At 41.0% G+C, this 15060-nt stretch overlaps 1 protein-coding gene across 1 annotated transcript in view; it reads left to right on the forward strand.

The window, feature by feature from the left end:
• Window positions 1-15060, forward strand: part of LRPPRC (leucine rich pentatricopeptide repeat containing) — a 1486422-nt gene that overhangs the window by 106615 nt on the left and 1364747 nt on the right. The window contains exon 2 of the mRNA XM_044079460.1: window positions 8513-8715. Within this exon, the coding sequence (XP_043935395.1) occupies window positions 8513-8715 (203 nt within the window). The remainder of the gene's footprint in view (window positions 1-8512; window positions 8716-15060) is intronic.

Raw genomic sequence — 15060 nt, forward strand, 5'->3', positions numbered from 1 at the left:
ATTTAAGAATGGAGCCTTTATAGCTTTGACCCAGAAGGATACATAAAAATAGAAAAAAATTAAAATAATTCAGATGAAATGTAAAGTATAGCAGAAGTAGGCTACACTGAGTTGTATTTTTATGATCTCTCCTCCAAACTGGAGGAGCATATTTTTCAAGCATTTTTAAGGTAGCCTGTAAACAGCAGATGTTCATCTTTATATTTAGTAGAGTGGTAGAATAAAACTGGGATTTGAGTTGAGACTTTTTTCATTTAAACTTACTGGTTGTAATTTCCCATAAACTGCCATAACAGCCTTAATGTAATACAGGGGTAAAGATATAAAGCATCGTGGAGAGTTTGTATGTAGTGTGACCTAATATACCTTTGTAAGTAGGGTAATGAAGGCTTTGCAGGTGTGCTGTAGAAGCAGTGGAGATGTGTAACTGAGACTTCTCTTTTGCATGGACATTGATCTCATTTAGAGTGTTGCAATTAAAGAAAACTGTAGAGTCGGAGCTAAGGGCTCATAAATGGGATGGTATTTAGAATAAAGGTAAGGGAAGACCCCCCACAAATGAGAAGCAAAGACTCTGGTTCTGTTAGGCTATGCAAGCTAAATGAGCTCCTAGCCACGTTTTTTTTTCCCCTGTGTGAATCTTTTGTAGTACTAGAGCTTTTGCTGCTAGAAGAATATAGTAAGCCAATATCGGCGATATCTCCAATACCCCAACTCACAGGGATTTCTCTGTGTGTGACTGATTTTTTACAGAATACTTATAGAAAAATGAGATTTATGTAACCCCTCCTAAGAGCTTAACCTTTCCTTCGATATATTTTAAAATTGTTAACTTTACTGTTAAGACACTAAACGGCTGCAAAACTACACTATCTATGTGTGCCCGTTCTTTACTAGGCACCAACACGTAATACAGTTTGATAAAGCGCCACCTAAGCGCCTACCCTTACCAGTGGATTTATTTACAAATCTAACTCCACTGTGGAAGATAGGAAATGGCTTTATAAAATACACCTTCCCTGAGAGTGCCGGTTCTTTATTGAACATTAAAAGTGGTTAAAGGTTTATTATAATGCCACCCAAGCGCTTTTCCTTACCAGAGGGTCATTTAGATATAACTAAGTCCTCAGTTAAAAGCCAGGAATCTGCTTTAATTGAACTCCATTTCTGAGCATGACAGTTCTTTATTGAAGAATTAATACAGAATAAAGCTACTGCAATGCCACCCAAGTGCATACCCTTATCAGGGGAATATTTCACATTTTCACACCCTCTCTTAAAAGCCAGTAAATGGCTCTTAAAGATACAACATCCACATAGAGAATAATAAAGGGCCAGGGCTAAACATACCCCCCTCCAACAGTGCTAACAAAAGGGGCTGATAACTATTGTTTTATAGTGTCTTATATTGCTGCTGGCAAAGTCTTTATTTGTATTTACAAACTCTGATTCAATTAGTTTTACTGCTGCTGCCAAGTAGAACAGAATTGTTTTTGTAACTGCTTTCTATATTTACTGGCTGATAACTGTTGTTTTATAGTGTCTTATATTGCTGCTGGCAAAGTCCTTATTTGTATTTGCAAACTCTGACTTAATTGGTTTCACTGCTGCTGTTAAGTAGAACAGAAGTGTTTTTTAACTGCTTTCTATATTTATACTGTTATAAAAAAGGGGCACACAACTGCTGCATCATAGAATTTTGCATTGCTGCTACCAAAGATTTAATATGTATTACTGCTAACCAGATCTAATGTCCCTGTGAATGACTGCTAATTTAATTATGCTTACGGTTTTGGAAATGTATATTGGATACTGCAATAATTGTCTCAGGGTTTGATTAGTGTTATTCCGAGTAGTTCTACCTTGCTTTATGTTATCTTTGTCTCTTATCTTCTCTCTCTTGCCTCCCAAAGTTACTGTACTCATCCTGGGCTTCCAGTGCTAGTCAGTAGGAAGCTAAAGAACCCTCTCCAAATATCGGCGGGTCACCTCATTGCATAACAATCCTACAATCCCTCTTTCAAGGAAACCAGTAAAGTATGTCTGCTGAATAATTCCAACAAGGAAGACTTTCTATTGACTGTACCACTAACATAAATGTTATAGCCAGTGCTGAGCTAGGACAGCCAGCAGCCTCTGCTCTCCCTTCTTCTCTAATTTCACTATCTCACTCCTCCTACCTGCATAGATTCCCCCCTTGTTTTTTCTTACTTTACTACTGCAGTCTACCAATTTTACTCCCTCTCAAACAAGCCTGCAATACTTGAACTGTCCACTAGATGGCACCCTAATTCCAGGCATAATCTCCACTTACCCTTTTTCTCATGATCAACTACTTACCTCAATTTCTTAAACTTCAGTAATCCCCAAAGTGCTAGTTAGCCCTCTCTCTTGTTTTTTTTTTCCTTCATTTTTACTGTCCACAGACACCTTTCTAGTCCTCTTTTTTTTTTTTTTTTTTTCTTTCCTTTCTAGCCCCTATTCTATTCCAACCTACCACCAGACTTAGCCTAGCTGATTGTTTTTCATTAACTGCTTCAGTATCTGTTTCTACCCACTGCGTTCGCCCTGCGGGCTCACTCCGCTCCCTTCCCCCAATTCCCACTCACCCCAGGGGTCCTACCTTTATACTGTCTAACCACACCCCTTCCTCTTCCCATTACTCTCTAAACATACCTCGTGCTCTTACCATTTGTCTTCAAACACACTCTTCCACTACCTTTACTCTGTAAACACTCTCCAGTTACTCAACTGCACTAATATCAACCTCTCACTACTGTCCTCTTATCACACCACACCCTACTCCCTTCTTTCATCTCCACCCAGTAAATTTCTTTCTTCTACATACATAGAATCTATATTTATTCATATAATGAATAAACAACCCATCCCATCTTTTATCCCACTCCTTATTCACACTCTCACTACTACCTCCTTTAATTCTCACCCATCTATTCACCTCCTTTGAAAACCCACTAGGCCCGTACCTAAACTACTCCAAGAAAGAACTCTCCAAACTCCCCTTTCCATTTTATTCATGCTAATATAGCATCCTCTTCTAACTACATACTTCCTAAATACCACAGAACACTACACAGAAAATACAACAATCTAAACCCCAGGAAAGGTCTATCTCTATACAGCAGATTCCCCAACCCAAACTATCTAAGCCTACTACTCTCTTTAAAGGATGGTGACATCCACCCTAACCAAGGCCCTCCAACAACTCCTATCTCTCTCCTCAACCTCAAAGAATCACGTACTCAAGCCCTCAAACTCCCTTTTAATTGCTCATCTTAATATACGTAGCATAAACAATAAAGTAACTCAACTTCAAGCTCTAACTGAAATCTATTCCTTTGATATTCTCTGCCTAACAGAAACTTGGTTAAAACCTGTAACCAGAGACAATGAAATCATTACACCTGGATATAATATCCTGAGACTAGACCGAATATCCAAGAAAGGTGGAGGGGTTGCTATCCTATATAAATCTAGCTTACAATTAACCACTCATAACTGTAAACCACCTTTAGACTCCAGTGCAGAAATTCTTATCTCCAAACTGCATCTTAACAATTCCAAATCCATCTATATTATCTGTATACATCTACCTCCTGGTAACAACACTGCCACCATGGAAAACATACTTTGCTGGCTTTCCCAAAACCTGCCTCAAGAAACCATAATCCTAGGCGACACAAACATTGACTGGACCTGCTTCTGCAGCAGCCTCCCCACAAACCATATTAACCTATATGGGTATTCCCAAACCATTACCTCCCCTACCAGTATAAATAAATCTAACAAGAAATCAAGCTTATTAAGACTGGATTCTCATAAACCATCATCCTCACATTTATGACTCAGGAACCCTCCCTGATGATTTAAGTGACCACTCTCTTACCTATATCATCAGACTAAAATCAACTTTCCCATTCCAACATCTGTCAAAAATATCAGATCTAAAAAGTACTTTAACCCTGAACTTTTCCAGATGGAACTAAGAGCGTGCAACTGGTCCCCCTTACAAAACCTCCCATTAGATGAAGCCGTTAGTTACTTTAACTCCAACTTCCTTGCCATTCTCAACCACCATGCCCCAACCAAATTAATTAGAATTAAAACCATATCTGCTCCATGGTTTTCAAAAGAAACCAAACCTAAAATAAATCTTAGAAACAAACTTTGGGCAAAATGGAGGAAGACACAAAACCCTATAGACCAACTAACATTTAGACAGCTAAGAAATGAAACCAAGAAAGCTATAATATCTGATAAAAGAAACTACTACCTGCAATCCCAACAAGCTAATCAAAACAAGCCGCAAAAATTTTGGACTAGCATTAACCAACTACTCCATCCAGGGCAATCCACTACTCCAAACCCTCATAACACTGACCACAAAAAAAAACAATGAATACAGCTAATGCGCTTAATACTTTTTTTACTGATGCTATACAAACACTAGCTAGTCAACTATCACCAAACAACTTCACTCTACCTTCCTATAAATCAACCTCACCCCCTACTTTTCTTTTTCAACCTGACCCAACAACATATATCCTAACACTTCTACAGAAACTAAAACCATGCTCACCCTCAGCAGACCAACTACCTGCTGAATTCCTACAGCAATCCGCCAAAGCTATTGCTTATCCCATTTCTATCCTGATCAATAGAACTATTACAGAAAGTCATATCCCCAGTTTATGGAAAATTTCCCATATTATCCCCCTCCATAAAGGAGGACAATCCACTGAACTCTCCAACTACCACCCCATTGCCCTCCTCTCTCTTTTGGCAAAGATCATGGAGAAATGTATTCACAGACAATTACTTGACCACCTAGCACAAAATAACTTACTATCCAACTGTCAACATGGTTTCAGACAGTCACATAGCACTACTACTGCCCTTCTTTCCTTCGTAGATTGGATCAACAAAAAACGCAATCTAAACAAGCTGTCTTCAGCACTATTTATTGACCTGTCTAAAGCTTTTGACATGGTTAATCACCAAATTCTCATCAAAATACTGAAATCCCTGTCACTAGATACATCTTCTATAAAGTGGTTCCAGTCCTACCTTGATAAAAGACAACAGGCCGTACTGTGGCACAAGTCTCTCTCAACTCACCTGCCCGTCAACCTTGGTGTCCTTCAAGGGTCCATCCTAGGACCTCTACTTTTTTCTATATTTATTAATAGGACCTCTACTTTTTTCTATATTTATTAATGACCTTCACCTTGCCATCCCCCAAGCCACATTGCATACAATATGCAAATGACTCCACACTGATATGCTCAGCCCCCTCCTCTTCTGAACTTCTCTCTCTTACCCAACAAGTATTTAACACAGTAGAGCAATGGTTCACACATAGATGCCTTCTCCTAAACCCCAAAAAGACTAAACTCCTCCTCTTCTCTCCTACTAAGAAGTCCCCCCTCTGGATTTCTCCGTTAACTCTGCCAACAAAACTATTATATCCCCAGAACCAACCACCAAACTATTGGGCATCACCATTGACAGCAATCTGAACTTTGATATCCATATTAACAATACTATAAAAACTGTCAACAAAAAACTAGGCTCTCTCTATAGGATAATATCCTTCCTCTTGCCTTCAGCTAAAACCAGTATAGCACACACTCATCTAATCTCATCTCTTCTTTATGCCTCACCCATTTTTACTAACCTATCTAATAATAATCTTAACAAATTGGAAATGTCCTACAATAACCTTTCCAGATTTGCTACAGGCAACCCATTTAGAACCCATCATTGCATTAATTTTAAAGCAGCTGGGATGGCTTCAACTACAAAATCTGATTAAATTCCATCAACTATCTATAGCCCACAACACTTTTTACAAACCTTCCAAAACTCCTATTTTATCCACACTCATCACTCCCTATAAAAACCTGAAATCCTTAAGGTCTTCTCAGAGACTTCTAGTACATACCACTAAACCAAACAACAAGGCTTTTTTTCTAATATTGTTGGAACAGCCTGGAATCTTCTCCCCAGTGAACTCTCCTCACTTCCCTCACTATCCTGCTTCGTAAACAAATTGAAAGTGTTCCACAGAACTCACTGGTTATGCCCCTGTACTAAGCCTGACTAGTTTATGTAGCTGTTAATACTTTGCTCCTCCTACCCCTTCTACTCATTAATTGTAAGTCCTTCCTTATTGACCATTATACTATGTACCTCTAGAACATCTTGATTGTACTAGCATGCTATTTTATGCCTGTATTCTGCACTGCTACATTTACTCTGATAACCTGTAATGTGTTTTGTAAATAGGATTTTTTTTTTGTTTTGTATAATGTTTCCTTATTTGTTATTGTGTTAATTTCATTGTTCTGTCTTGGAGCTTATCTCCCCGGGCCTCTACTGAAAATTGACATGTATCCAGTTAGACCAGCCCGGTCAACAAATGTAAAATAAAATAAATATTAAGATGACATTTGTGGTGGATGGACTTGATGCTTCCTGCAGCTGTAATCAGTTTTTTGAAGCTGTTTCCTCCCTGTGTGTAGTCTGTAAAAATAGCACAAGTTCTATGAGGGGAGTCACAAATGTATGGAAACTAGTTAGCATGAAATGTCTGTTGTGATGTGGAAGAACAATGATGTATTAAATTTTAGGCTTTTCTGGTAATTTCTAGTGTCTGCAGCTTCTGAGGCAAGAGGTCATCTGGATTGCTTGAACAGTTGGTTTAGTGCTGTATGGAGTGGCAAGTGTATTGTGCCAACATTTTCTAAGGTAGTAAAGAAACCCCCGCCCTGTAGCACTATAACCCTGCTCTTGATGCATCCTGTGTATTTGCATGCATTCCTATCAGAGCTGCAGTGGATATAAAAAGTGTACACACCCCTGTTAAAATGCCAGGTTTTTGTGATAGAGAATACAATAAATCATTTCAAACTTTTTTCCCACCTTTAATGTGACCTATAACCTGTATAATTCAATTGAAAAACAAATCTGTCAGGGGAAAAATATAAAAAATAACATACAATAAACTGGTTGCATAAGTGTGCACACCCTTAAACTAATACTTTGTTGAAGCACCTTTTGATTTAATTACAGCATTCAGTTTTCTTGGGTAGGAGTCTATCAACATGGCACATCTTAACTTGGCAATATTTGTCGCTCTTCCTTGCAGAAGCGCTCCAAATCCTTCAGATTGCGAGGGCATGTCTTGTGCACAGCCCTCTTCATGTCACCCCACAGATTTTCTATTGGATTTAGATGTGGGTTATGGCTGGGCCATTCCAAAACTTTGATACAGCCATTCTTTTGTTGATTTGGATGTATGTTTGGGGTCATTGTCGTGTTGAAAGGTGAAATTCCTCCTTTATGTTAAGCTTTCTAGCAGACACCTGAAGGTTTTGGGTCAGAAGTGACTGTTATTTGGAACTGTTCATAATTCCCTCCACCTTCACTGAAGCCCCAGTTTCAGATGAAGAAAAGCAACCCCAAAGCATGATACTGCCACTATCATGCTTCACTGTGGGGATGGTGTTCTTTTGGTGATGCTTAGTGTTTTTACCTTTTGGAATTGTGGCCAAAAAGTTCAACCTTGGTCTCATTGGACCATAACACATTTTCCCACATGCTTTTGGAAGACTTAATGTATTGTTTGGCAAATTTTAGCCAGGCCTGAATGTTTTTCTGTGTAAGAAAAGGCTTCAGTCTTCAATCCAACCCCATAGCCCAGACATATGGAGAATACGGGAGATTGTCACATGTAGTACACAACCAGTACTTGCCAGAAATTTCTGCAGCTCCTTCAGTGTTGCTGTAGGTCTCTTGACAGCCTCCCTGACCAGTTTTCATCTTGTCTTTTGATCAGTTTTGGAGGGATGTCCAGTTCTTTGCAGTGTCACTGTTGTCCCATATTTTCTCCACTTTTTGATGACTATATTCACTGTGTTCCATGGTATATTCAATGCTGTAGAAATTTTTCTCCTGACGGATATCTTTCAGAAATGAGATCCTTTTGATGCTTTGTAACCTCTCTGCGAACCATGGTTTTTACTGTAGCAGGCAACTGAGTAAATGTCAGGAAATCCTACTAAGACAGCTGAATTTTATTTGGGGTTAATCAGAGTGTCTCTAATTGATGGCAGGTGTGTACCCAAGAAGACTGAATGCTGTAATTAAATCAAAAGATGCTTCAGCAAAGTATTAGCTTAAGAGTGTGCACTCCTTATGCAACAGCTTTAAGTTTTTTATTTATATTTTTTCCCTTAACAGATTTGTTTGATTTTCAATTGAATTGTACAGGTTATAGGTCACATTAAAGGTGGAAAAAGATTTTAAATGATTTATTGTGGTCTCTCTTTATTTCAGAAAACTTTTAACAGGGGTGTGTACACTTTTTATATCCACTGTATCATTAAATCTTGTGGAGAACCTTTAGTGTATTACTGCATACTTGTAAATTTTTTGTGAAAGACTGGCTAAATTCATTTAGAAAATAATCCTGTTTTATCTTGTACAGATCCCTGGAGAGTATGCGCCTGTTAAGTGTGGTCACCCAGCAGAAGGGTACTGTTAAAGAAGAATCATCGAGTCCAGCCATTCGGAGCAAGCAGGCACACCAGTTTGATTGGGCTCTAAATAAACTTGACAACTCTGTGAGGAGAACTGGCAGAATTACTAAAACACTGCTGTTAAGAATATTTCATGACATCTGTAGAACAGGTTGGTGACTCTCTAGTTTTCTAAACAAAACTTTTTTTGCAAACTCAAAATTACTGTTTTGTAATACTTTCACTGTACTGTATAACAGTTCATGTCTGTTTCTGCATTTGGCCCATTTTGTAGTTGAGGAAGGTCTTCAAAATAGCTCTGTTACTCAGTTATCCAGTAAATGCAATTCTCCTGAACAGTTTTCAGTGTGGTAATAAAGTTGATTGCAGAGTCAACAGTGTGCGTGTCAAAATGTAAATAGTTTTTTTCAAAACCATTTTATTTTTCTACTTTTAATATCGGAAAAGGTACAGTTGTGTGAGAGCTTAACAGTAGAGGTCCTATTGATTGCTGCTGCAGTATTCCAAATAGATGGGTTTTCATCACTGATGTGCATCTGGGGTACCAAGGTTAATCTTCCCTGGATCATATGTTCAACGTATGAGATCAGCTTGCAAGCATAAGGACATATAGGAGTACATAGAAGCATAGATCCTCAGACTGTTTGTAAGCCAGCCATCTGAAGACCTCTGAGAAAGACTGGTCAGCTAAGGTGGGCCAAGCAGAGAGTGAGAGGAGCCCCCTTGGCCCTATAGTCCTCCAGACAGGGCAGTAAGAGAGAAAGAGGTGGTATCCAGTGGGGGAAGGAGGGTGGGAAGGAATACTGCATCAGTGATCATTAGGACATCTACTGTAATGGTAAGTTCTTACAGAACTGTACTATGTCTTGACTGAGATCACTGTTGTAGTGTTCCAAACAGATGGTTGATTCCCGAAGTTCAAGAGAGCAGAAGGGAGGATGGTTCACATAGAGAAAAAAACTGTCCCAAGTCCAGAGTGAGCTTGCATGGTGAAGGCAGCTGTGGATCTTGAGAAGCATCACTTATGTAATGTTTAATGAAAGTGTATACAGAACACACTGTGGCAAGGTGGCAAATTCCAGGATTGTCCTAGCATCATCTGCTTTGTAGAAAACTTCTGAGGTGCCACTTACCTGGTAGAGCAAGTTAAAGGACAAGTGGACAAGGATTTGCCATAGTGTGAGTAATAAAAAGAGATGGACTTTGAGATCCTGCTTGCAATGGTTTGTTTAGGTGCTGGCTGTCCCAGTTTGGAACTTGTGCAGGTGACGAGTAGTTGATCTGGTTAGACAGATGTAGTTTAATCCAAATAAAATCTCAGCTGTTTGTGTACATCTAGAGAGTACAGGGTACAGGAGTCTGCCCCCACCCCCATTCTATGGATTGGGAAAGAAGGTAGGCAGGTATATGGCCTGGTTGAGGACATCTCATTCACCACTTTAGGCGTGGAGGAGGAGTTGATCCTCAGGGATACCCCATCCTTCTGAAAAATAAGAAAAATGGAATGGCCATGAGTGCCTGAAGTTCCGGGACTCTCCTAGCAGAAATGAGGGCTAGTAGAAAGATAGTTTTACAAGGGATTTTACAAGCAAATTTGAGATTTGCTGAAGCTTTAGTTCAAATGGTGGCAGACTGAGCCTTTCCGGTAGGAGGTGGTTCCCAAGGAGGTGGTTTGGGCTTCCTTGGTGGTCATAGATGCAATATCCCTTATGGCAATCGTTTTCCTTCTGGCCTGGACATAACGGGTGGATTGAAGGGCAGACAGGCAGAGCAGGTAGGCTCCATTGGAGGAGTATGCCAAACTTGTATTCATGAGTTCACACAAGTACTTTAGGATAAGAGGAATATCTGATTTAGTGGGTCCTAATTTATTTTTATGACAACAGAAGTAAAATCTCTTCCATTTGGCTATGTAGAATTTCTGTTGATGAGTTTCCATGCCTTCTGGATGACTCTCGGTATCCTGAAAACTGGTGACTGAAAGGGATCAGAACCCCCTTGTCCATAGGTTTAGGTTTCTTAGTGATGACAGGTTTGGATGAAGCCGTGATCCCCTCTGCTGTGTGATGAGATCCACATTGTGTGGTAGTTTGTGGTGATTACCCCTAGGTAGATAAAGAGAAGGAGGCACCAATGTTGCCTTGGCCAAAAAGGAATCAACAGTCTGATTCTTGCTTTTTCTTTCTGGAACTTTAGTAGTAATTTTGGAATTAATAGGGGTGGGGATGCAAAAAGAAACTTCCCTTTCCATTGAAAGGATAATTGCTTCTGTTTTTCAGGCTGAGGGGTAAGGAGTCTTTGTGCAAAATAGGGAAGGTTGCCTGTTCTTTGAGGCAAATAAATCTGTCTGTGGTGTTTCCCACTTATGTAAAATGTTCTGAAAGACCTGCCTGTTTAGGGCCATTCATGAGGGTTCTCAGTGGACCTGCTTAGTGAGTCTGCTAGTATGTTGTCCAGTGATGGGATGTACACAGTGAGTAGGCACATGTTCCTCTGGGTAGCTAGGTCCCAAGCAATCTGAACTAGTCTACAAAATTGGTGTGATCTGGTCCCGCTTACTAGTATATGCATCAGGTGGCACTGGTGGTGTCCGAATGCTTAAAGAGGGCCGAATTTCCAGATGTGTGAAAACCTGAAGTGCTTGGATGAAGACCCTCATCTCTTTCAGGTTGATGTGCTCCTTGAGTTTGGGCTGCCACCTGCCCTAGACTGTGGATACCTGTTCAGTCCCCCCAGGTCTTGTACAAGGCGTCTGCACATTTCTTGAACTTGAGTCTGTGGTTTGAAGGTAAGCCCTGGATTGAGATTCACCTGGGTCATTCACCACAAGATCTCCTTTTTGAGGTAAGGTATGAGAGGGATCTCTGTGTTTAGAGCATGAGTGTTGGGACCATACTGTTTTCAGGTACCACAGAATTGTTTTCATGTATAACATGGCTGGAGCGAGCCTTGGGTTGGTTGCTACCATTAAACCCAGGGCTCTTAGAAGATCCCTGACTGAGCATGTGTCAAGGCAGGACATAGATTGGAAGTAAACTAAAGCTTTGCACCTTCTCCTGAGGCATGTAGGCCAGCATCTTCTTGGTGCCCATTTTGCAGCCCAGGAACACTAGGTCCTGGCTGGGCTGAAGAGAAGACTTCTTGTCATAGACTGTGAACCTCAGCTGCAAGAGTAGGTTGAGGGTAAACTGGAGATGTTGCAGTAAAGTATGTGGTGTAGTGGCCTGGATCACCTAAGTAAGAGGAAATATGAATTTCATGAGTCTGGCAGAAGGTGCTAAATACTTTGTGAATACTCTTGGGCTGTGGAAAGCCCAAAAGGCAAAGCAGAACCTGAGGAATTTCCTGCGGGGGGGGGGGGGGTGGAGGTGAATGATAATGTGTAAATGAGCATTCATTAGATCCAGAGAGCATAGGTGTGCCTGCGGAAGAGTAAGAGGCAACAGGGTGTGTATGGAGAGCATTTTGAAAGTTGGCACCCTTAAGATGTTTAACAAGGAGAGAGATCCAGTATGCATCTCCATTTCCTTTTCTTGGAACTAGAAACAGTCTGGAGTAAAATCCCCTTCCTCCAAGTTTTGGCAGGCACTGGGTTCTATTAAACTTGGGCCTGTAGTTCCTGGAGGATAGGCAGAAGAAGCTGCAGCAGGTTGCAGGAGAAACGGAGGGATGCCATTCAAGAGAAGGAGTTCCTTTCATGACATGGCATAATCCTTTTTTAATAATGGAGAGCACTTGGTGGTCTGTAGTAATCTTTTTCCCAGTTTGAAATAGACTGAGTTAACCTTTTGGAGAGGGTCAGGGTAGGACTGGGGAGGTAAACTTGGTAGATAGTCACACTGACCTTTTTCTGAGAGAAAGGAGGCCTTCCAAGTCTGGGGTCCCTTTGAGGCTTCTCTGGAAATCTCTTCCTGGGTGCATTTTCTGTGTGTCTGGAGTGGTCTGGATTCCTTTCTAACAAAAGAGATTGGCTCGGCTGGGTAGTTCTCTGGTATTTAGGTATGGAGGCAAGTAGAATCTGTCTGTAGTCTTTCATAGTTTTACCTTATTTCTGTAAGGCTTTAGATAAGTTGGATGTTCTTCGTGTTTCACTGTTGCAGTGATTACATTTGGGTAATCTGCTTGCAGGTTGCCCTCAGTCGGCCTGATTAACAAAGTCTTGGGTCCTCTGTCAGTTGCTGTCCCTTCTTCCATGACGTCAGGTCGCCAGGGGTGTAAAACATGCAGCTGATGCCTTTACATCAGTCTTTCTTGTCGTGCGGTGCCCGAAGCAGAAGCAGTTCGCAAAAGTGCTGGTCGGCCGACTCCTGAAATTTTTGTTTTAGAGTTTCAGAACCGAAGTCTTCAACTAAAAGCTAAGTACCCCATTGGGGAAACTTTTTCTTGCTCCTTACCGATGTCAGTAAAAGTTAATAATTGCATTGCTTGTGGAAAGCAAATACCTCATAAAGATTTTCATTCGTAGTGTATTCCTTGCCTAAGCCCTGACCACGATGTACCTTGCTGTTGGTTTTGTGCTTTATTTAATCAGCGCACTATTCGTCGTTGGTATATTTTTCCCTCTAAATATTTCGGTTCTCTGTTTAATTACCCAGAAATGTCGGTTAGCCATCCGACTACCAGGATTCCAAAAAAACGCAAACATAAAGACAGAGACAGGCCGCCGAGTTCCAAAACTACCTACGACTCTTCTAAGCCAGTCGCCAGTTCACTGGTACTCAGTGAGGCGCTTTCACAGTCCCTGATACCCGCTACTTCTGATTTGCAGGTCTCTACTAAGACCCATTTGGAGTATGCCGCGAGATACTTCGACTATGGAACCCGCGGATGTCTCTACCTTGGATGGCTCCGGAGCCGCTGTGCAGGCATCGGCTTCTGAAGGTGTATTCAGGCCTATGAACTTGCATATTAAATCGATGCCTCCTTCATTAATAAGGCCTAAATCTCGACCACCGATGCCCAGGCCACATGCTCAGGCCTCTATGCCTAAAAAACAAATGATAAAAATGTCTGAAGATCTAATAACCCTAATCAGGGGTAGCCAACCCCCTCCCCCTCTAAGAGGTCTAGGGCTGAGCTTGATTATGAATCTTCTGATCAGGATTCTGTTTTTTCTTACTCTTTTGATGACCTGGATTTGTCCTTGTCTACTTATGAGGATTCTGATGCGGAGGACTCTATTCCCTCTACTTCCCCTCCTGAGGATTTTTCTTTTGGGGAAACCTTACATACTCTAAGGGAGCATGTTCACCGAGAAAGCCAGGAATTTTCTAATTCAAAAAAGAGGCGTAGGGATTTTTTACTCCTGCCTCAGCATAGGACTTTGGCTATTACTCCTGTACTAGACATTGTTGATGATGCTTTCAAGGAATCCAGTTTGGCCCCTGATTCCCTGCCTCCTGCTCCCAGTAAATCTGACAGATACTACAGGGTCCCAGAGTCCCACAGGTTTCTTTTCAAAAATCCTATTGCAGATCCAGAGACCATTTCACAGGGGCCCAAGGGCATTAAGGCTTCTACTGCTAAAAATCCTACCCCTTCTGATAGAGACTCCAGGGCGCTGGATAGATGAGGTAAAAAGGTTTATACTTCAGCAACCTTGGCAATTAGAGCTTTAAACTGCCAATTTCATATGTTAAAATATCAGCCATATGTTATTGGACTTCTTAAACAGAAAATGAGGTTGATTCCTGACTGTGTGGAAAATAAAGACTTACAGGATTTAATGCATTCTGCTGAACAAGCTGGAAAACGTACTTTGCAATGTAGTTTTAATTCTTTAGAGGCCACTTGCAGGGCTGCTGTTACTGGGTCTGTGCTTAGAAAGCATGTTAGGCTTAAGGAGCAATCTTTGCCTGATCATGTTAAAGCTAAATTGTTGGATGCTTCTCTATATCATGACCGCCCATTTGGCAGCCAGGCTGAAGAAGTTCTTAAAAAGATGGAAGATAAAGCTAAATCTATGCAAATTGTTAAAGATGTTTTACAAGTTCAGCCTCCTAGATTTAGTAGGCACTGGCCTACTAAGAATTGGTCCTTTCCAGGTCTTCTCAAGCCAAACCCAGACACAGCAAAAACCCCAGGATTCAGTCCCAGGGGACTCACAGAACAAAGCAGTGGGGGGCCTCCACTTCCAAGTCTCGGAATAATAAGGCCCCCCCCCCCATGGTAAACTGTCTCAATGACTTCCTTTTAAAATTTCCAAGCACTTATCTTCTGAATGCCCCTTTGGGGGAAAGATTGCTCTTCATGCAAAGAACTGGGAACTCATTACCCAGGACAAATGGGTTTTAAATGTAGTGTCCCAGGGATACAGATTTCACTTCCACACATTGCCAACGCCAAGTGGGTGGTCGGACCTACTCCCAAATCAGTGGGCCAGACGCTCAAAAACAAGTGCTTTCTCTCTTAAGCATGGGGGCTATTCGACTGGTACCAGAAGAGGAAAAGGGACAAGGTTTCTACTCCAGACTTTTGCTGGTACCCAGAAAAGACA

This window comes from Protopterus annectens, chromosome 1.part0 (assembly GCF_019279795.1).
Source record: "Protopterus annectens isolate FY-2018-M chromosome 1.part0, PAN1.0, whole genome shotgun sequence".
Lineage (NCBI taxonomy): Eukaryota > Metazoa > Chordata > Ceratodontiformes > Protopteridae > Protopterus > Protopterus annectens.